Source organism: Macrobrachium rosenbergii, chromosome 4 (genome assembly GCF_040412425.1).
Source record: "Macrobrachium rosenbergii isolate ZJJX-2024 chromosome 4, ASM4041242v1, whole genome shotgun sequence".
NCBI classification, from domain to species: Eukaryota; Metazoa; Arthropoda; class Malacostraca; order Decapoda; family Palaemonidae; genus Macrobrachium; species Macrobrachium rosenbergii.
In genome coordinates, this window is record NC_089744.1 from 78372373 (window position 1) to 78394712 (window position 22340).

The following is a 22340-nucleotide window of genomic DNA, read 5'->3' on the forward strand; positions in this document are numbered from 1 at the left end:
CATTTAGAAGTATTTTTCCAGCATCTGTTTTAAACTTTAGTTTCTCCATTTCCCCAGTATATTTTTTCCATCTTTCCTCAGCTACTTTAATATTTTCTCTTTTCCTTCCAATCTTATGAGACTGTGATTACATTGCTTGCACCTCTTCTTTGCAATTACCACCTGCCGTTTTGCCTACCACCTTTTTTCCCCTTTTTCATTCCTCCTGTCATCTTTAAGAGCTTGAAGGCTTTTTCTCTTTAATTTTAATTTTTAGCTCTCAGTTCCATCATCTTGTGTGTCTTTCTTTATAATCTTACCCCATATACAACTACTGCTGTCTAGTGTTCCTTCTTTCAGTGGTTTTCACCAATCACATTTAGAATATATATTTGCTAACACTTTTTCTTGATACTCCTTTTTGACTTCAGTTTTTCAGTTTGTTATTTTTTTTACTTTTTTTTCCCTTCTGGGCTTTTTAAGATTTTGTATATCAACTTGAATCCTTGGTCATATCTCATAATAAATCTTTCATGCAAGTCCTGTATGTGTCAATGGTTTTGTTAAAGTATTTTGTAATAAATAAATGAAAATTGTATAACAAATCAGTATAAGATCCAAGTCACCCCACAAGTTGTCAGCAGTTGAATCAGAGGAAGAGCTTGCAGGAGTGTTTTAAAGATGGAAGAGTGAAATGTGAGAGGAGATGATTGAAAATGAGTGTGTGTGAAGTATGTTAAGGGATTTTTTATGCTTGAAATTGAAATGTATTAGCAAATGGGGAAGAGGAGGAGGAGCAACCTCATGTGGTGGAAAGGCACACGTTACAAGAGGTAGAACATTCCTTTTACTTTGGTGGCTCATTGGACTGAAGCACCAGGTATTGTGAGAGCAGCAAGAAAAAGTAGATGCAATCTTATACTACAGTAAAAAGTATCACATTAGCAAATATATTAATTATTGATGTATATGTGGTGTACACTAATCTCTGTAGCTGAGATGAACCTTGACAAAGAAATGGAAGCAATTTTTAAATTATATGTTTCAAAATGCTAAGATTCATGGTTGGAGTGTGGTGGTAAGATCATATGCAGATGAGGAAATTACATAGATGTGTGGTAACATCTAAAAGAATGAAATACAACAGTTTGATGAGAAGGGCCCTGGGTCATTCAACCAGAAAAGTAGTAGATGTAGATGTAGAAGTAGCAGGATGAAGACCATTAGTAAGGTCTAGAAAATTTTAGAAAAAAGACAGCTTAAGATCTCTGCCAGATAGGTATTGAGGCAGAAAGTGGTCAAAACAAAAGAAAAAGAGGAAGACTGATTTTATGCTGAACCTTGTAAAGGTAAATTTTGATGTAAGAATGTTAGTTATGTTAAATATAATACACATGGATTTCTCAGAAGATTCCAACTTTTTTCCTGGTGCTGCCATGCTTACAGAAATAATAAGAAAAAGGATTCTGAGCCAACAAAGGAAGTGAAAACAACAATAATCAAACTTAAATTTTTATCTATTTCACCCCTAAATTGATAACCTCCTGTCACATTATTGATGGAAGCTGTCAGTGGTGAGAATGTCATTTTATTGATGGAAGCTGTCATTGGTGAGAATGTCATAATATTTATTGATGGAAGCTGTCATTGGTGAGAATGTCATAATATTTATTGATGGAAGCTGTCAGTGGTCAGAATGTCATAATATTTGAGAATGTCAGTGGTGAGAATGTCAATATTTATTGATGGAAGCTGTCAGTGGTGAGAATGTCATAATATTTATTGATGGAAGCTGTCAGTGGTGAGAATGTCATAATATTTATTGTTGGAAGCTGTCAGTGGTGAGAATGTCAATATTTATTGATGGAAGCTGTCAGTGGTGAGAATGTCATAATATTTATTGATGGAAGCTGTCAGTGGTGAGAATGTCATAATATTTATTGATGGAAGCTGTCAGTGGTGAGAATGTCATAATATTTATTGATGGAAGCTGTCAGTGGTGAGAATTTTAAATGAACCATCTTGCTGTAGGGTAACAAAAAACTTGTCAAATGAAATAATGACTATGGTTGATGAATGTAATTTTGCACATCATCAGAATTTAATCTGATACAGATAACCATGAATTTAGTCTTACCACAATTTTTATAAAGATAAATATATATCAATGAATGGTGTAGTATGTGGTAATCACAGAAAACAGTTCTCTTTTATTAAGTACTGTTGATAACAGATGTGCTGTTGAGTATTTAGCAGTTTATTATGTAGTGAACTGAACTTTCTGCAATCCTCTTTAAAGTTCTCAAGAAGCAATGAAAAATATACACAACACCTAAGATTGTAAATGAAGGATATGCTTCAAATTTATTGTGAAAGTGGAAACAAGGTATAAATGAAAATGTTGGACACTAAGGGCTAGGAAACAAAAGAATGGATGAAAGACAAAACATTGCAGAAAAAAAAACTGAGTACCACCTATAGTGTGCCATGCTAGGTTCACTGTAGGTTGGACCTGCTTACGGTTGCATTGGACGCAACAGCTTTATCGGAACCAAAGTGACAGCTCAGGCATCAAAAACAAGCAGTTCTTGATGCATCTGGCTCTGACAGAAGATACAATACAGAATTACTGGTATTCCATTAAAACCTTAGGAACCGGAGTGCGTTGTGTATATAAATTTTATTTAAGCCATGAGTTTTTTGAAGATTAGATGACCATGTGAATCATGTACATCGTTTGCTCATATATTCTTATAATGCCACTGTATCACAGATTAGAATATGTTTGCTTTATATGTAAACCTATAAACTTCTTTTACTACAGTATTTGCTGATGAACTGGGATTGTGGGTGACCTAAATTACTGTAATCATTTTGGTGTTTCACTGATTTCTGTGTTGTATTGGTACATATTAGGAATAAAACACCTTCAGAAAGAAAACCACTGTGTAATTTGTATAAAAACCTTTTTATAGTTTAGTTTGTTGCTGATGCTTTTGAACATGTATTTGAAGTAGCTGTGAAAGTAAATGTGAAGACTTGAAGGTTTGAGTTGTTTAATACGGAAAATAAGGGGTACTTAGTGGGAAAAAAAAATGTTTTCCCATGAAATTAGTTAAGTATTCAATTGAGAAAAATAAGTGACATAATGGATAATCTATGGTCTCAGGGTATTCAGATGAATAAAAAGTTAAGAGGGGAAATGAGGATCAGGTTTTGGTAGAAGTAAAGGTTGTGGAAAAGGTGGGGCAAAAGACTACACTTGACTGTGAAGCTAGTATTGAGAGGACCGTGCGTACAAGTGTGTGTATGTTTAACTGCTTTTGTGGAAATGAGAAACTTCGCCACATATACTATATTGTACATTATTTGTTTTTTAAACTTATATTGCTCAATAACACTTCAGAAACCCCCATAATTGAGAGTAAATGAAATTTACAGCTTGGGTACTCTTTAGTGTGACAGATGACTAAATATTACTGATGTCATGCCTCTGGAGAGTCTTTCATTTTGCAACAAAATGTGCACAGATGTTGTCATGAAAGCTGAATATGGTGGAACTAATGTATTGCTGTCTTTTGGTGTGAAGATTGAGGCATAGGTTACAGATGTTTCCTGTATACCTGTAAGATTTGTTGCTGGTGTTGAATTGCATGACTTCATTTCAGATGCATGTTCTTAGAGTTTGTGGTAAATAATTGTAAGTGCCAGATTTTAATAATTACATCAAGAAGAAACTCTTCATCATGGAAATATTGATATTAAAAGCATTTTTTTAATTTTCAGACTTCCAGCTTTAATGACAAGATTCGACGAAGTAAGAGACACTGGCCTCTTGTTACCCACAGCCACTTCGCTCACTGGCACAGGTGAAGGTAAGTACATAAAGATTTCTTTAAAGTATGATAATGTGTCAATTTTTGAGAAGTTTGGTTTTGATAGAGGTGCTGTTACCCTTTTTTTTCACATCCTATTACTTCTTTATTTGGATGAAACATCATTGCAGACTAACAGAAAAACAAAAATCCCTTGTACCTGCTGAAAATATTTGTAATGTGTAAAATGGGACGTGGTTTTTACGATGTTTTGTCGTTGGTACATAATAAAATGAGACTAAAGTTGGTAAAAACAAAATTTACGAAGTATGCCCTCATGTTCATTGATTGTGAACTCTCTCTCTCTCTCTCTCTCTCTCTCTCTCTCTCTCTCTCTCTCTCTCTCTCTCTCTCTCTCTCTCAGCCAGTTGATGTTGAATTAACTATGCTTTAGGCAGTGGCAGCCTTTCTGGGTCTTTAGATTATAAACTTTATGATCACCAAATTAAAAGAGTAAATACAGAATAGATAAATATTAAATTAATATGGCGACAGTTATTTTTTCTCTCTTACTTTTTAGCAGTCAATTGCTACAGTTATCATGGTATTGAAATATGAAAATCTTTTTCACAATAATGTGCACGAATTTCCTTTAATTCAAAGGAAGTAAACAAGAAACACTTTTATTGTGCATACATATGCATGACTTCCTTACATTTTACAGACCTACAACATACCCAACTTACTCTTAACATTGCCATAATAACAACTGATGTTTAGGTGTTATGAATAGGCTTTCGACTCTATGCTGAAGAAAGAACTCAGATGAAAACCTAATTATAATATTAACATAAAATTGGGAGATAACTATTAGGTAAATTGGAAATTTAAGGCTCTATTTTTTTTTTTTATAAAACTTACATTGCAACGTGAAAGCTTAAGTTGTATGCTTTAAGGCTGAAGTATTAATCTTTAAACCTAATAAAAGATTCATAATGTCAGTTGCTGTTAAATCAACTCTTGATTAGTTTTTATAAGCAGCTGTTTTATTGATATGTATGATTACAGTTAATAGATCAACTTCAGATCATCACCACCTCAAACATGGCATGATACAAAGGGTCTCTATGAAATTCTGTCACTCCTTTTATTTATCTTCCATAAATCTTTACTCATCTTCATCTCCCTTTTCATAGTTTTCATCCAAGTAGGTTTTGGTCTTTTACTCTTGTATTGCCCACAGGAGTCTAGCTAATACTGTCACTTCCTATTCTCCAAGGGGTTTTGCCTTGCCATAATAGATGCCTTGATTTCTTGCCACAGAGGGTGGTGATTCCACTTATAGCTATTATATCCATAGATCTTGCTTATGTGTTCATGTCAAAGGTCATAGTGTGATGGTTTTTAGTATGGAAGAGGGCCACTACCAATCTCTCCACTCAGCTGAAATAACCAAGTTTTGCACATACATTGAGCAGTAATTTTTTGCTGGAGCCAGTCATTCAGTTAGGTATGGAGTTCAGTAAAGGCTTTTACTCCACCCTGGATGCTAGAAAATATGGCCAGGATCAGAATCTTCAGAAACTGTTTAAAGGGGGATTCATAGTAACTCTGAAATAGTGTAAGGTATTAGGAAAAAATGGACGAATTTGGTTGAAGTATCCGATTTATTCTAGTAAGTAAATCACGTTAAGAACTCAAAAATATATTCAAGCATTAAAATACTGTTCTAAAGAGTACTAAAATAATGAAATACTTTTCAAAAGTATTTGATTATACAATAAATGTAATTAAAATTATTCCTAACTGACATTCAGAGCAATTCTGTATTGTACTGTATACATGTCTTTTGAAAATGTCTTAAAATAAGTGAAAATATTTTCTATAATAGAAGAAAATACTGTAAGCCCTCTACCACAGAAAATGGTAATGTGTTCAAATAACAAACAGCTGCTCATGACATGGTATTAATGTACTGAACTTACTGTACATATAGTTTAAGCTTGAAAATTTTAACACTTTTAAAAATCTGGTGTACACTAAAATTATGAAATGCTCAAACAAACACCATAAAGGGACTAGTTTGTTTGGATGAAATTGCATTGACGTCTTGGTTATGTCACAGTGTAAAAGTAGGTATCCCATACATTATGAAGGTTTAACTTTATCATTCATTCATTTATATGCTGTTTCATATGAAGAGAGAGAACATTTCTCAGGTTGGCCTAGGCTGTGCTATGAGGAGTTGACCAAACAAGTTAGGCTACTGCAGACAGCTTAGTAAAACAGCAGTGCTTGGACCCCCCCTCTTGTTTTTTATTTATTTTTTGTTTCTGGTTTTGAAACATTTGTAGAATGTTGTAGCCTTTCAGCAGTAATCCAAATCAGTTTTGTGTCTTAGCAAATATGGATAGAAAACTTCTTTGGAAATGCAGACAATCAGGAAAGTATCCCTGTAAATTATTCAGGATGAACTAGATTTTATTACACTGTACATAATTGTAATGAGATCACAGATTTCTAGACTCAAATCTTGTCCATAGGATTTTTCTTGAATGAGGTTTTTCCTTGAATGAGAGGTGAAAATTGATGCAAAATAACGACATTGAACTGCTACATAGAAATTGACTGAGTGGAACAAACAAAGTGTCAAAGGCAGAAAACAAAGGGATGCAGCAAAGAATCTTTAGTACTGATGACAGTGTGCCAAAGCAGTACTTCATGTAAAGGAAAAGAAGAGAGTATAAATTAATAGTAATAATTAACAAGGAAAAGTACTTTGTTATATATAAATTGATAATTTTATAATAAATAAATACTGTATCGACAAATATAATAGAAAACAGAAAAGAATTAAAGATTAAATATGCAAAGGAATTTTAGCTTACCTTCCAACAAAGGCAAACCCAAGATTGATGGAGTCACGGTACTGTAGCTGCAACGCAGCTAGGATTTTTAGATCTTTGGTCATGTAGTCACCGTCCAACTTAACATCATCACAGATTCTCCAGTAAGTCAATCAAAACATAGTGGCGTGCAGGGGATGATGAGTACTCGCTTTAACCCAAATTTAAATCTGAATGCACAATTTGGAAATGTTATGCTACATACACAGCTGCATAGATAAGCATTAGTTGACCACTGTCGACTTTGTACTGTCATTAAGTAAATTTATTAGGAAACTTAACTTTTATTTGATATGTCTTAGGTTTCATAGTTGCTTGACAGAATAATAGTGCTTTACTTTATTTGAAGTGTTAGGAACCCAAAAGTAAATATTAGGTTTAGGGGATTTATATATTTGTCATCAAACTTTTATGTTTAGCCTGTAGAATGTGTTCAGTGATACATTTAATTATACATTTGAAGTAATTTTCAGGTTCGAGTTAGTGGGTAGAACAGTATTTCTCGTAGATTAGTGTAAAAGCATACTTATTTAGACATAAATTTGCACATTGTATAAAAGCATACTTACTTAAACGTAACTTTACATAATTCATAAAAGCATACTTAGACATAAATTTACACATTTCAGACATGCCTTCCCTCGTAGTGACCTTTAATTTCTGTTTCCGTCAGGGTAATGTTGACTCCTCATTGTTAACACAGTGTTTCTGTGAATTTCTGGTGTGGTCTTGTAATGAATTCGGATGCAAGAAGTAGCGTGATTACATGTAGGGATACTCATCAATTTCTGCCTTCTATAAAAGGCTCCAACCATTACTGTAGCGTGTTTCCCATTTTTCAACTTCCTGGCATATTCTCTCTCTCTCTCTCTCTCTCTCTCTCTCTCTCTCTCTCTCTCTCTCTCTCTCTCTCTCTCTCTCGTTACTGAATTTTGTTGTTTTAGAATTCTCATGATAAATGATCGAGTTTGCATTTCCACCCATGAAACCTTCTATAGAAAAGTGGTTTAACGTAAGTTCAGTATTTTTAAGGATTCCTTAGGAGCAGATTTTATGGAACAATATTGTGGGACGGACACAATATACATGTATAATTTTTTGAAAGTTAATCTTTGTAAATTGCGTGTTCGTATTGTCCCCCCGCCCTTTTTCTTTTTGTTGCCATTGGTCTGGTTGTAGTTAATGGAGGTAAATATCTGAATTAGTGAAAGTTTATACCAAGGCAGACTTAGATAAACGTTTTCGTATCCCTTGTAGTGTATGTTATTTACGTGGTTGTTTGGCAAACCTACCTAATTATTAGTATTAAGAAGATGAGCCCAATTCATATGGAACAAGCCAGCCAAAGGGGCCCTTGACTTGAAATTCAAGCTTCCAAAGAATATGGTGATTATTAGGAAAAAGTAAGAGGAGGTAAAGGGAAATACAGAAAGAAAATGTGAATGCCTTGGGTGTTTGGGGTTCAGTTGCCTAGGAAAGTTGTCATCGCAGGGTAACTACAGTGCAAATTGAGGTGTGTTGGCAGCTTTCTGTAACCGTTAGGTCTCCTTACCGATCACCATTTTTAAGATACACGACTTGTTCTTTTTATTTGTTGCTTTCACGTGATGGCTGTATATTGTTGACGACAGGCATTTGATACGTTCCCTGACAGAGAGAGAGAGAGAGAAGAGAGAGAGAGAGAGAGAGAGAGCTCCCTAGATGGGGGATATCGAGTTGAACTGATCTTTAGCCTATGGTAGTTTTTCCGGTCTTTTTTTATATAGTGTAAAGGTAGGTCTCTCTCTCTCTCTCTCTCTCTCTCTCTCTCTCTCTCTCTCTCTCTCTCTCTCTCTCTCTCTCTCTCTCTCTCTCAGAAAAGTAAAGTGCTATGAAACGTATAAATTGCCTGAAAGATTTAAAATAAGAAATTATAACTTATACTAAATCACAATACATACGAATTCAAGGAAATATCAGATCAGACCTTTCCTGCCACATGCTTTTACCACTCCTTGTCAGATTTTTAAATAGTGAATCAGAAGGAGATCTGTATTGAAAGGGGGTTCAGTAATACGTAGATTACACAAAGAGAATTGAATACACGTAATTATATATATAGCTGTTTCAGTGAAGTGGGTAGTAACAGTATAAAATACTGGAATACTTTATACATATTTTATATATATATATTTTATATATATATATATATATATATATATATATATATATATATATATATATATATATATATATATATATACAGTATATATATATATATATGTGTGTGTGTGTGTGTGTGTAAGTTATCACCATTGTATAGTAAATTTAATATTAAACGATATTTGGTTCTTATATTTGTGAGTGAAAAACGCCACTTGTGTACAGTTGACAAAATAAAATCAAATTCTCTCTTCCTACAACAGACACATTTTAAAACAACGTACGGCAACGTATCGAAGATACGTGGAGGAATTTCTTAAGAAATAAAAAAAAATGTCACATTGGTTGGTAGGGGGATAAAAAAAAAAAAAAGAGTAAAATTTACTGTTTTGCTCCGGGATCGTATCGTTGAGGCCTTGTGGCTTGTGGGTTCTTTTTATTTATTCTGCGAGGCACCTTACCAGGCTCGTCCATTCCCTGTCCTCCTGATCATTCCCGTGACCAAACATATTCCTCTCTCTCTCTCTCTCTCTCTCTCTCTCTCTCTCTCTCTCTCTCTCTCTCTCTCTCTCTCTCTCTCTCTCTCTCGTGCGTGTGGTCTTGGGTATTATTAGTTTTAAATGCGCAAGATTCTAATGTTAAGTCTTCATCTTTTTTTTATTGCTGCTGGAGATGTTTGGAAAGTTAAAAAATCTATGGAACAAAAATCTTGTTGTTCACAAACTTGATTTAGACAATTTTTGTCCTTAAGAATGTTGTTGCAAACTCATTTTTAATATTTTTGTTTAAGATTGTTGTTGCAAACTCATATTTAATATTTTTTTATTTAAGATTGTTGCTGCAAACTCATTTTTAATATTTTTTTTATTTAAGATTGTTGATGCAAACTCAGTTTTAATATTTTTTTTATGCAAGAGTGTTGTTGTAAACTCGTTTTTAATATTTTTTATTTACGGTTGTTGTTGCAAACACATTTGTAATATTTTTTTTTGTTTAAGAATGATGTTGCAAACTCATTTTTATTATTTTTCTTTATTTAAGAACTGATTGGTTTGAAAGCAGTAGTATGCAGGTGCTGAATGGTTTTCAACTTAAATGGTTGTGATGGCTAATTGACCATGAATAGGCAAACATTTTACGGGAATGTGTTGTCTCATACATACATACATACATACATACATACATTCATGAATACGCACACTATGTATACACCTTTCTCTTTGAAGTCGTCTTTGGTCGTAACGGTCAGTATTTTGTTTCGTAATTGCCTCTTAGTTGGCAGTTTATGCTTTATGTTTTCCTCCAACTTGGTTATTCCAATCATGCCATTTTTGGGCAGTTTGGAGAATCAAAGAGAGAGTGAGTGTGTGTGTGATGTTTTTCCTAGTTTTGCTTATGCACGAAATAACCTTGATAGTTTTTGAAGTATTATAAATGTGTATTGAACGACAGTTACTAATCAGAAGCTTTCTGGAATCTTGTATATGATGGTGTTGAAAGAGGAAAATTTGTACATTCTCTCATATATCCTAAGATCCAGAGCTTACCGGGTGATAAAGGATGAACATAGAAGAAAAGGATTAAAAAAGCTAAATACCCAGGGTGATAGCCCTCCAGAAAATCCATAAAATTCTCTACAAATATTAAACCCTTCTTCATATCTTCTATATTTAAATTGCGAAGAGATGATTCTGATTGACCGTGCATTTGGCACAATGCAAAAGTCAACAGAGCGTCCTGCCACACACCACCACAGTCAAACGCAGACCCATAAGAGCAAGAAAAAGTTTGCGTAAAATTTACTCATCCGTTCCTCGCGATCGTAAATCCCGCGTCTAATGCCGATGGATCCACAATTTATGCTTATAAACCTCCACGCTTTGATGCTTAAATCAGATAGCCGGCGGTTTAGTAGTAGTAGCAGCAGCAGCAGCGGCTAACGGACTTGTGGATGTTAAGGTACAAAAACCGAGATTAACTTGAGACACTTGAAAAGAAATGTTGGAGGGAAGAGATTCTTGGAGGGGAGTTTCACCTCCCCACCCCTTCCTTCATTATAACCATATACTAAAGCAATATTGCGCTCTCTCTCTCTCTCTCTCTCTTGCGCTCTCTCTCTCTCTCTCTCTCTCTCTCTCTCTCTCTCTCTATTGCGCTCTCTCTCTCTCTCCCTCCTCCCTCCCTCCCTCCCCCTCCCTCCTCTCTCTCTCTCTCTCTCTCTCTCTCTCTCTCTCTCTCTCTCTCTCTCTCTCTCTCACTTGGTCACTTGGTTTATTATATCCGGACAAAATTAAATTATATTTTAAATTTGGTGTGGTGGTTGAGAAAAGAAGGCGGTTTTTAGTTTTCTGTAAAAGAAAACTAATGTTCCGGCATTGTCTGTCCGTCCGCACTTTTTTCTCTCCGCCTTCAGAACTCAAAAATTACTGAGGCTAGAGGGCTGCAAATTGGTATGTTGGTCACACACCTTCCAATCATCAAACATACCAAATTGCATCCTCTAGCCTCAGTAGTTTTTATTTTATTTAAGGTTAAAGTTAGCCATAATCGTGTTTCTGGCAACGATATAAGACAGGCCACCGCCGGGCTGTGGTTAAAGTAACGTGGGCCGTGGCTCATACAGCATTATACTGAGACCACCGAAAGATAGATCTGTTTTCGGTGGCCTTGATTATAAGCTGTACAGAAAACTCGATCGCGCTGAAGAAACTTCGGCTCATTTTTTACTTGTTTACTTTTTGTCGAATTAATTTTGATTTTGTTCTGGTAGGTGTGTAGAATTTTCAATAAATTTTAATAAACTGCTTTCACGGTATTTGCAGTTTCTGATATCAGTGTTTTTATTGTAACAGCAACCGTCAGTACATCACAGGAAGGTTATTTTGACTTAAAGCTTTTGTAAATAATTACGGAAAGCAATCCCATGATTGTAATCTCTGTACCGTATAGTTCTAGTACTCGTATCAGGTAGGGTGACTTTGATTTCACATTCCCTTCTCCTTGAGATTGCAAAGTTTTCCTTGCCGTAGAAGTTGGTAGAGCGGGAGAAGAGATACTCGAACTTACTACGTAGCTGAATCCTCCCAGCTCAGAGGTAGTTTGTGAACGCACGTACTTCGACGCAGTAACTGGAATACGTTGTAGTGGTTGTGATTTCGTTTTCCTGGTTTACAATGAATCATTATCTGTGCCTCTTTGGTGCTAAAGGTTCTTTTAGGCCTGTATGTTGGTATGTAAGCTTGTGGAGTTTGAATTCGGGAGTTATGCACAAAATTCCTCGCTTTTGAAAATTTTTGTTTTCACAGAGAACCTTGTACAAATTATGTGAAATTTTAACCGTCTACTTAACCAGTTTGACGTTTGCAAATCATGAGATGGATATTCGAAGATGCTGAACGTTAGACAGGTCTCGAATTGTGTCTGTCTGATGTATATTGCACGTAAGTTTTATAGAGAATGCAGGGATTTTTTTTTTCATCTCCATCATGACTGATGTTATTCACGTCCTATACCGAAGCTCCCACGCACTGGGCAGGTTTTAAGATTCGGAGATTGTACCAACAAGCAAATCCTGGATTCCTTACTCTATTGATTAGGAGTTTTGTCAGTTCCTCAAAAAGACTTATGACCAAGTTTCTCTCTCTCTCTCTCTCTCTCTCTCTCTCTCTCTCTCTCTCTCTCTCTCTCTCTCTCTCTCTCTCTCACACACACACACATTTCTACAGTAGATATGAGCCTTGTATCGCGATTTCAGTTGTGGTTCGAATTTTGGAGGAAGGGGCCAAGCGTTATGAAAAGACACTCCTCCTCCTCCTCCTCCTCCTCCTCCTCCTCCTCCTCCTCCTCCTCCTCCTGTACTTTTAAACGGAATATATAATGAAAGACAACATCGGGTATCTCCATCATGGGCTGAAGAGGTGGTATTTGCTCTAAGTGATCTTTTTACCTTGGTCAAAATTAGCCTGAAGGCGGACCCCCCCTCTCTCTCTCTCTCTCTCTCTCTCTCTCTCTCTCTCTCTCTCTCTCTCTCTCTCTCTCTCTCTCAAGAATTTGCTTATTGGTCCGAAGGTGAGGTTTATATTTTTTGAAACCGGATTTTTGTTGTAATTACGAAAATAGAAGAAAATGTGTTGTTCGTTGTATTGTTCGCGTGTGGTCCCTTGAAGTCTCTCTCTCTCTCTCTCTCTCTCTCTCTCTCTCTCTCTCTCTCTCTCTCTCTCTGATGGAATATAGATGTACAGATTGTTTGTCACAGGTTTCCTGAGAGTTCCAGTGCTTTCTTTATGGCGATGCCATTTGAATTAAAATAGAAAATGCAAGGAAACCTCTTTGATCGATCTGTGAGTTGTTCCCAGTATGGTCGAAGTGTATAAATACTTCCATTTTGTTATTATTCTCCTTCTCTTAATCCTTTACAAGTAATTTTTTGACATATTATTAAGTTGCCATAGAAGCTATTCGTCGTGGTATTTTTGGTTTATGTTTGTAATTGTAAAGTGAGTTATATAAGCTCCTCTTAGCTATGTATCTTTTTTTTAGTGTTTTTTTATTATTTATTGAGTGGTCTGTCCTATATTTTCCGTTCTGCATAGAATGAAATACACCTTTTTTTATTATAAGGCCGGAATCATTATTTTTTTTCCTGTGGCTGCAGAAATATTTTTTTCATGCTGTTGTCATTCCTTGTTAAATCTCTTGACCATCGGAAATTTATAGACCCTGGAAGCCACACCTGTGAAGTCCCTTCACCATCCACAAACAGACCCTAATCAAATAAAGCCTTTTAAAGCCTAACACATTCGACCATCAGCCTATCTCCCTCTTCTCCCCCCCTTCCCTCCTTCCTCTTTCACCTGTCTCATCCGAGCTATCCTTCAGCATCCCTTCCATCACTCGCACCTTCCCCTCTCCCCCAGGTGGGAGGAGGAAGGGGAGTGTGTTTGCAATGCTGAGCAAGATTTAAGGAGTGGTCCTGCAGCTCTCGAAAAGCCTTGGGTTAGAAGTCTTTTTGTAGTACCGTACCATTCAGGCGTTTTTGTTTGAAGAGATGGCCAGCTTCTCGTTCTTCAACACTCCCCCTCCCTCCCTTTTTTTTTGAGGGGGTGGAGAGGTGGGATTCCGGAATGAAGAAGATGCCACCTGTTGTTTGTATATGAATGTGTTGATTTAAATTTTTCCACCTTATGTAGTCAGAGTATACACTAAGCTATATGTCTTTTCTCTTGCAAATAGTTAGTTTAGACACCAAGCTATGCGTCTGTTCCTTTATAAATTACTACAGTAAAGCTAAACATATTTTCCTTAGTTTATACACTAAGCTGTATGTCTGTTCTTTTGTAAATAGTCAGTTTATACACTAAGCTATGCGTCTGTTCCTTTGCAGATTTTTACACCAAAGCTAAGCGTAGTCTCCTCTTCTAGCTTTTACACTAAAGCTATACGTCTCTGTTTCTTTGCGGGATATTTTGAAACCCACTGGGTAAATATGCCATTGATGAGGTTGACATACCTTACAGTAGAACTGCAGTCCATTATTTCTCAGTTCGTTAATCTTTATGTGTCACAGTGGCTGCGTCTTTGATATTATAAGGTTTAGAAGCACGCTGTGGCTTTTATGGACCAGAAAGATCAGGACATATCTGTTACAAGTCTAATAGGTAAAATTTCTATTGGTTTTTATTCAGAAGAGGAAAATGATTTATACGAGTGAAGATATACAAACTTGATTAAGTATTTTATTGTACGTATTGCTGTCTTGAACGCATGATTTACAAAAAAAAAAAATAAATAAACACAAGTTGGAGAACAAATACATTTTAAAAAATCCATCTACAATTTCGGAGCGTCTTTTTCCCTCTTCATTGTGGAGACACTAAAACGTATGATTTATTAAACCTTGAATCATGGTCTGCATGACTCTGGCTTGAACTGACAGAATTTTGATAATCGAAGTCTCTCTCTCTCTCTCTCTCTCTCTCTCTCTCTCTCTCTCTCTCTCTCTCTCTCTTCCCAACACAAAATCATCTATGGTTTGCATGGCAATGGCTTGAACTGTCAGAATTCTGACGATCAACTGAAGTTTCTCTCTCTCTCTCTCTCTCTCTCTCTCTCTCTCTCTCTCTCTCTCTCTCTCTCTCTCTCTCTCTCTCAAAATCCTCTATGGTTGGCATGACAGTGGTTTGAACTGACAGGGTTTTCACGATCATCTGAAGTCTCTCTCTCTCTCTCTCTCTCTCTCACTTTTTTTTTTTTTTTTTTTTTTTTGAGTTCCAAGACCACACCTGTTGCTGTTGCATTTACCGGCCCCTTAAGTGTTGTATTGATAGCGAGTGATGCATATGCTTTTGCGTAGGACCAGACATCTGGCGTGTCGATACATCACGCCGAAGTCGTCGTAAAGAAGGGGCTCTGGTTCGTCGGATGAGAGAGAGAGAGAGAGGTGTAGTGGAAGAATGGCTGGGAAATAGGGTGCTGATAACCTCTCATTTTGGTGTTGTACCTCGGGAATTTTCTCTCTCGCTTGAAAGAAGACGACTCCGGCGAGAAACAGGTCGCTTTTGCTTGCTGTGAATAAGGGGGGAGGCGGTTGCTTTGAAAGGAAATGAAACTAGTAAAAAATGCGCCGAAATTTCTTCGGCGCAATCGAGTTTTCTGTACAGACGTAACAGCGTATAATCAAGACCACCGAAAACAGATCTATCTTTCGGTGGTCTCGGTACATTGCTGTATGAGCCGCGGCCCATGAAACTTTAACCACGGCCCGGTGGTGGACTACCCTATATCTTTGCCAGAAGCACAATTATGGCTAACTTTAACCTTAAAATAAAAACTACCGAGGCTAGAGAGCTGCAATATGGTATGTTTGATGATTGGAGGGTGGGTGATCAACATACCAATTTGGAGCCCTCAAGCCTCAGTAGTTTTTGAGATCTGAGGGCGGACAGAAAAAGTGCGGACGGACAGACAAAGCCGTCACAGTAGTTTTCTTTTCAGAAAACTAAAAATCGACCCAGTAAATCTGTTATATTTTAGGAAAATGAAAATGAAGCGCTTATTTTTGTTGCGTAAAATGGACTTTATTCGTAAAACGGAAAAGAAAGGAGATTTTTTTTCATTAGTTGTAAAGAGTTTTGAATTGTATTTAATCATTTTATAGCATCGTAACATGATTCTGTGTGGCAAGATTTAAAGTAAAAGTAATTTAAATCTGAATAAAAGAGATATGACTCTTACATGCAAAAATTCTAATCAAAGGAAACCAAATCATAAGTCTGGAAGCGCACGTTCCGATTTAGAATTTGGTAACTTGTTGCTGTAAAAGTTTGCCCCTCCACAAATGACAGTGAAACATTGCATGATTAGGAATTGAATAAATGAAAACACTATTGGATATCTCAGACAACGATTGCATGTCGTGTAACTGATTTTTTACAGGAGGTTTCTTTTAGTTTGGGGAATTTGGCAAATGACATGGGGAAGAACAGAGCATTCGAGGCAATTCCCCAATGAAAAGTAGGCCATGCAACTGGAACGTCGACTTTTCTGCAAGACATCGTTGCAATTAGCCTTTTCTGATAATAGCCGTTGCGTGTCTCCGGAGTGCCTATTGTTGATACACGTGAAGATCTCATTTGCACGGAAGAGTTCAGTTACGCCCACTTAGATTGGATGTCTTTGACGTTTGACGTCGTAGGATATTGCTGTGTGATCTTAAATACGGTTCCCTCCATGTGTAGGATCGTGGTACCGTACCACGAACATCGACTTTACACCAAAATGTCACTGGTTCATGTGCCACAACCGGTGGGGGATCAGTGACACTTGGGGAAACGTGTTGGCATTTAGCCAGCTTTCCAGATTTCCCCCGAGGGAGGAAGTAATCTGAGCGACTTCGACTCAGAATGCAATTAAAAGTATTTCAGGTCTTAAAGGAGATATTTCCCTCCCGACGAACGTTCTTTTTCCCTTTGCGATTTATGAAATTCAGGCTGTCAAGCTGAGCGAGCGCTGGTGCACTTTCGGCCGTTCGGTGCGTTAGAAAAGAGGGAGTTGGAGGGGTTGGATAACAAGATAATGAGACCCAAAAAGAATGAGGTGAGGTACAGTGATCTAAAGTTGGCACTGGGAAAAAACCACACTGTTTCACTAAGAGTTAGTAGTTAAAGAGGTTGGACAGCAAGACTGAAGAAAGGAAGTGAGGTACAGTGAAATAAAGTTGGCACTGGGAAAAAACCACAACACTGTTTCACTAAAAGTTAGTAGTTAAAGAGGTTGGGCAGCAAGACTGAAGAAAGGAAGTGGGAACGGAGGTAAAGTAAAAGGCTAAAGAGTGGCTGCAGCTAGGGATCGAAAGGACGCTGCAAGTATCCTTTAGTAATGGAGAAACAAATCCACAATTATGTATGGGTACAAATATATTTAAAAATAAAGCTCAACAGAGAGCTGTTTAGCTTTTGTTTTTAAATATATTTGTACCCATACATACTTGTGGATTTGTTTCTCCAATTCAAGTATTTCCAATTACCCTTTATTAATGCCTACAGGGCACCACATGAGGTGCACTGACGGCACAACTCCCACAGGAAGTTCCTCCCGCTGTGTACCTTCCGCTTTTGTAGCGTCTCGCAAGAAATAGAATGCTGTGGCGTGGAAAAGACGCGTACACTGCTCACCCAGGAATGTCCAAAGATGGCGGGTTGGTGGAAATCATGTCAAGAGCCTTTCATTGCGTATTTATGGAGGATGACTCGCGTTATGACTGTAATGGTGTGGTGATGGTGGGTCTCGGGCCAATTGTCAAGTCGACGGAAGAATGGGAAGGTAACGGGAAATGGCCGGAGCTGTGTTATTTCTGGAATGTGGTGAAATTCATGTTTCATGTCGAGGAAATATATATACAGTATATATATATATAATATATATATATTTTTGTATATACAATATATATATATATATAATATATATACTGTATATATATATCTCTCTCAGGTAATCATCTTAGATACAAAGACATATCACTAAATTGTATCAAACAGGAAAAAAAAAAAATGAATGTCTTAAAAATACTCAACAGTTTCCTCTGCCAGTGGGCCTCATCTTGGGTCATTTCCTTAAATGCTCCTCTCCAGGTCCATTGGCGGACGAAACTGGTGAGCATTTTTAAACCATTTTAATTTTTCTTTTTCTTGTACTAGATACAGTTGACATATATATATATATATATATATATATATATATATATATATATATATATATATATATATATATATATATATATATATATACATACATACATACATACATACATACATACATACATACATACATACATACATATACACACACACGTGTGTATATATTTTATGAAAATCAGTAATTCCATATCCTATAAGAGGGAAAGTTGATGTAGAAATAAAAATACCAATTCAGTCATATGCCACGCAGTTCACAATAAACACGAATTTGATGACGATAGTGTAGGATTAAGGCCATGTATTATCCTTAGGGCCCTCATTCCATTCGAGAATACACTTTATATGTTTTATGATGATGCTTTATGTGAAACATTGTTCAAGACGTTTGCTTATTTTTTTAAGAAGGCATAAAGGTTTATGATAATTTTGTATCTTTGAAAATAGATGAATTACGTTTTAATAAACTTGGTATTTCCGGTGATTAGATTTAAGCCTGAAAGTTAGTTCGGGAATTGGTATTTATGCAGGAGGTAAAGTAATACAGTACACTGCAATAATGTTGGTTTTATGATTATTGTTTTGCTGTTTGAATTTGGGTTCATTTGCCCTAGTTTTAGTTAAAGAGGAGCTGTTGAAGTATTTCAAGATGTTTAACAATCAGATAGGACAAGAATCAACAACCACGGAGCACTTGAACTGAAATGTCAAACTACTTTTTCCTGACATTTAAAACGATGAAACCCTCTTGGCTGTGACGCCAATTGATTTATCGAAAGGGAGTTAAGTAATAGGATTTACATCCCCCAGTGCGTTATAATTACCGCACTGAAGGAGTTCGAGGTGGGGTGAGACAATCCTGAGGGATATGAAATGATTTTAGGTTTGTATTACTTGACTTTAATGTTTGTGGAAGTTTGTGTCAAGTCAGAAATCCGTTCAGTAGAGATAGGTGCACTTTTTGCATTTATAATTTTCGTGGTAACGTTGTTATTATTATTATTATTATTATTATTATTATTATTATTATTATTATTATTATTATTATTATTATTATTATTATTCAGGAGAGGAACCCAATTGATATCGAACAAGCCCACCAAAGGGACCATTGACTTGAAATTCAAGCTTCCAAAGAATCTGGTGCTCATTTGAAAGAAGGAAAAGCAAGTAATAGGAAATACAGACAGAAGATATCGGTTAGGAGAGAGAAAATTAACTTAACAAATTAATAAGTAAACAGATAAAAATATAAATTAGTAAATACAAGGAGAATTGTTGTAGGGTAGTAATGCATTGCATCTTCGCTCGAACTTTTGAGGTTCCAGTTGCACAGCATCCGCAGGGAGACTGTTCCAGAGTCCAACGACGTGAGGAATAAAGGACCTCTGGAACGCTACAAGTTCGACAGCTATAGTAGGTACATTCATTGCATATTTAGAGACGAAACTGAAGAAGCCCAGGTCTTTAGAACTGTCACTTGTCTTCGTCACTTCCTTTGAAATGGCTGGCCTCTCTCTCTCTCTCTCTCTCTCTCTCTCTCTCTCTCTCTCTCTCTCTCTCTCTCTCTCTCTCTCTCTCTCTCTCTCTCTCTCTCTCTCCTTTACCGGTTGGAAGTGGCGGGGGAAGAAATTCACCGTTAAATGTTCGTGATTAGGTGGTATAAGGTTGGTCCCTTCGAAATGAGATTCTCTCTCTCTCTGGGCTTCGTTTGTGGCCTTGATTTATGGCATTAAGGGAGAAAGGGGTGGGGGGGGGGAGATTTTGCAAAGAATTAGGTGTAGTGTTAGAATTAAGCTGTCTAGTTACTTGTCATCTTGGTTTACGTTTTCCCATGTTTCGCTGTCATCGTTCTTATTGTGGTATTCGCTTTTAATATAAACCCGTTAACATTCCTGCTTTTAACATTGCATTGAAAATTGTGAAATGATAGTCATTCTCATCCACTTCATTTCATTTTTCATAAGATGGATTTGAAAACTGTGAAATGATAATCATTCTCACCATCATCATCATCATCATATTTTTGTATATCACTCTATAGTCAAGATATAGAATTTCTTTTTGTAAAACCGTAATTATGCTCTGATTAGTATATAACATTTTCCTTCTCTCGTATACACAAGAAGATCCACCATTCTGTAACATCTGGAAATCCACGGGAGCGATGTTATTGAACGTGTTTAACTTAAATTGTAATGGTTCACTTCATGCCTTCAGAACATCGTGGAATGATTTTAAGTACAGGGAGGCAAAGGTAGTACCTCCGGTTCGCGGTGGAAACACGTTATCCCCTGTAAGGTGGCTCATTATGGAAGGCCTGTGGTTAACATAATCGTCGTTCCAAATTTGGAAACTTATTCTTGGTTGTCTTTAAACGTAAACCCTTCTTTTTAGAGTGGTCGCTTTATCTCTATCTCTCACGCTTTCAAACATACACAAGCACTCCTGGGTTTAAGGAAGTTTGGTAGGCATAAAATTATATTTGTTAGAGGTCGTGATCTGACTGCATTATTTCCCCTCGAAGTTCTTTAACAATTGAAAGTCGTTTTGTTAATCATGAAACCAGCATGATGAATAATTTTGATGCCGTGAATGAGAAAAAATGACTTTGCTGAAGTTACATAGGGTGAGAAATTAGTTTTGTCTTTGCTAGAAAAAATTAATAGTTTGGATATTTAGGAATTTTCTGCAGTTTGTATTGCTGCGCATATGGCGATACATTCTATAGAACCGATTAGCCCAAAATCTTAAGGAAGAGGAGCACCTAAATGGATGGATTGTTAAATTTTTACCTGTGTTAAATTACCTGTAAACAAACAAAATATACCTTCGGTCCTTTAAAACAAAAAGTTCCACCCGACAGGGTCTGCATTTAGCGCCGTTCCCTCCTCCCGATTATAAAATAATAAAAAGGTAATCTTTTTCGGGGCCGTCACCCGACGTAATGAAATATGGCAGGCAGGGATAAGTTCAGGAGAGTTTGAGGTTCAACAAAAAATCCTTTTGTTAAATGGAGGGTAGCAGCCACTGTGCCCCTTTTGTGCCGGGATTATGAAGATTAGCTCCTCGTGTTTTGGTCCTGACTGGAATGTTATTCAAAGGCTATTTTTTGAATAAGCCCCTGTTTTTCAAATATGCCCACCTGAGCCACTGTCTACCAAATTTACGGACCACAGGTCTATTGTGGTTTGAGGATACATCACAAAAGGATAAATTAAGGCCTAAATACTAATGAATAATGGTTATTAAATTGAGAAACCGATTATGTTCAGCACGTGAAAAATTTCATAAAATAATTTTTTTTATTTATTTCGGATGAGTGTTATGACTTTTGCCGATTAGAAGCGATGATGGATACTGATTTACTTTGCACATTGCTCTACGAACTAGAGATTTTCTGTTAAATATGTTCGTATGTGCAATTTGGTATTTTCTGTGGTAGTTCATCAATCAGTCAGTTTTCAATTGCATAGATAATCTGTTAGTGTTACGGGCTTGTGGGGTCCAATTATTACATTTCGAAGTTCATATGAATTGCTGTCTAAATTTGGTACAGTTATTGCTCTAATCATCAAGTCCCTTTTCTTCATTGCACTTTTTAATGCCTTTCATAATGCAAGAGGACAGAAATAGAAAATATGCATATTGTACGAAAGTCTTTTGTCTTCAGGCTCAGGGGAGTAGACGATACTTGAAGACAGAAATAAGTAAGATGTTCCAGCGTTGTGAAATAGGTAGAGAGATACAGGTTACGGGCATACCGGGGGCTAGTTATTTCAACACACTCTTGAACCAGAAAGACTTAACTTGCTAATATGTTGAGGAACAGATATGTTACGAGATGCGTCAGTCGTAAATTGTGTGTGTGAGAGAGAGAGAGAGAGAGAGAGAGAGAGAGAGAGAGGAGGTTGACAATACTCTTGTTAATGTAGAGAGGCAGAGAATGTAAATAAGTGACATTAGCATATTGTTAAGAAAACTTCGATTTATGAAATACAGACCCGTTCGACTAAAATGAAGTTTATTGGGTGCTCTCTCTCTCTCTCTCTCTCTCTCTCTCTCTCTCTCTCTCTCTCTCTCTCTCTCTCTCTCTCTCTCGGGATTGGGGGAGGGGCGGGTTGCTGTCAGAAGGGTGTGTCAGCCTTCCGGTTTCTGACCAAGTCTTTAGGTATGGGATGGCAAGCCCACGCCCATTTTCTTGACCCCCAGCAGTGACAGGTATCCAATTATATCTGTGGGGGTGGGGGCGCATTGGTGGACGGTTGGCTGGAACGAACCACGGTCTTTGGCTGATGGCACCTTCA

At 36.8% G+C, this 22340-nt stretch overlaps 1 protein-coding gene across 39 annotated transcripts in view; it reads left to right on the forward strand.

The window, feature by feature from the left end:
• The window catches only part of chb (chromosome bows), a 406696-nt gene that overhangs the window by 123730 nt on the left and 260626 nt on the right, over positions 1-22340 (forward strand). For all 39 annotated transcript variants that reach the window (XM_067101444.1, XM_067101403.1, XM_067101197.1 and 36 more), the window contains exon 6: positions 3766-3854. In XM_067101444.1, coding sequence (XP_066957545.1) covers positions 3766-3854 — 89 coding nt within the window. The remainder of the gene's footprint in view (positions 1-3765; positions 3855-22340) is intronic.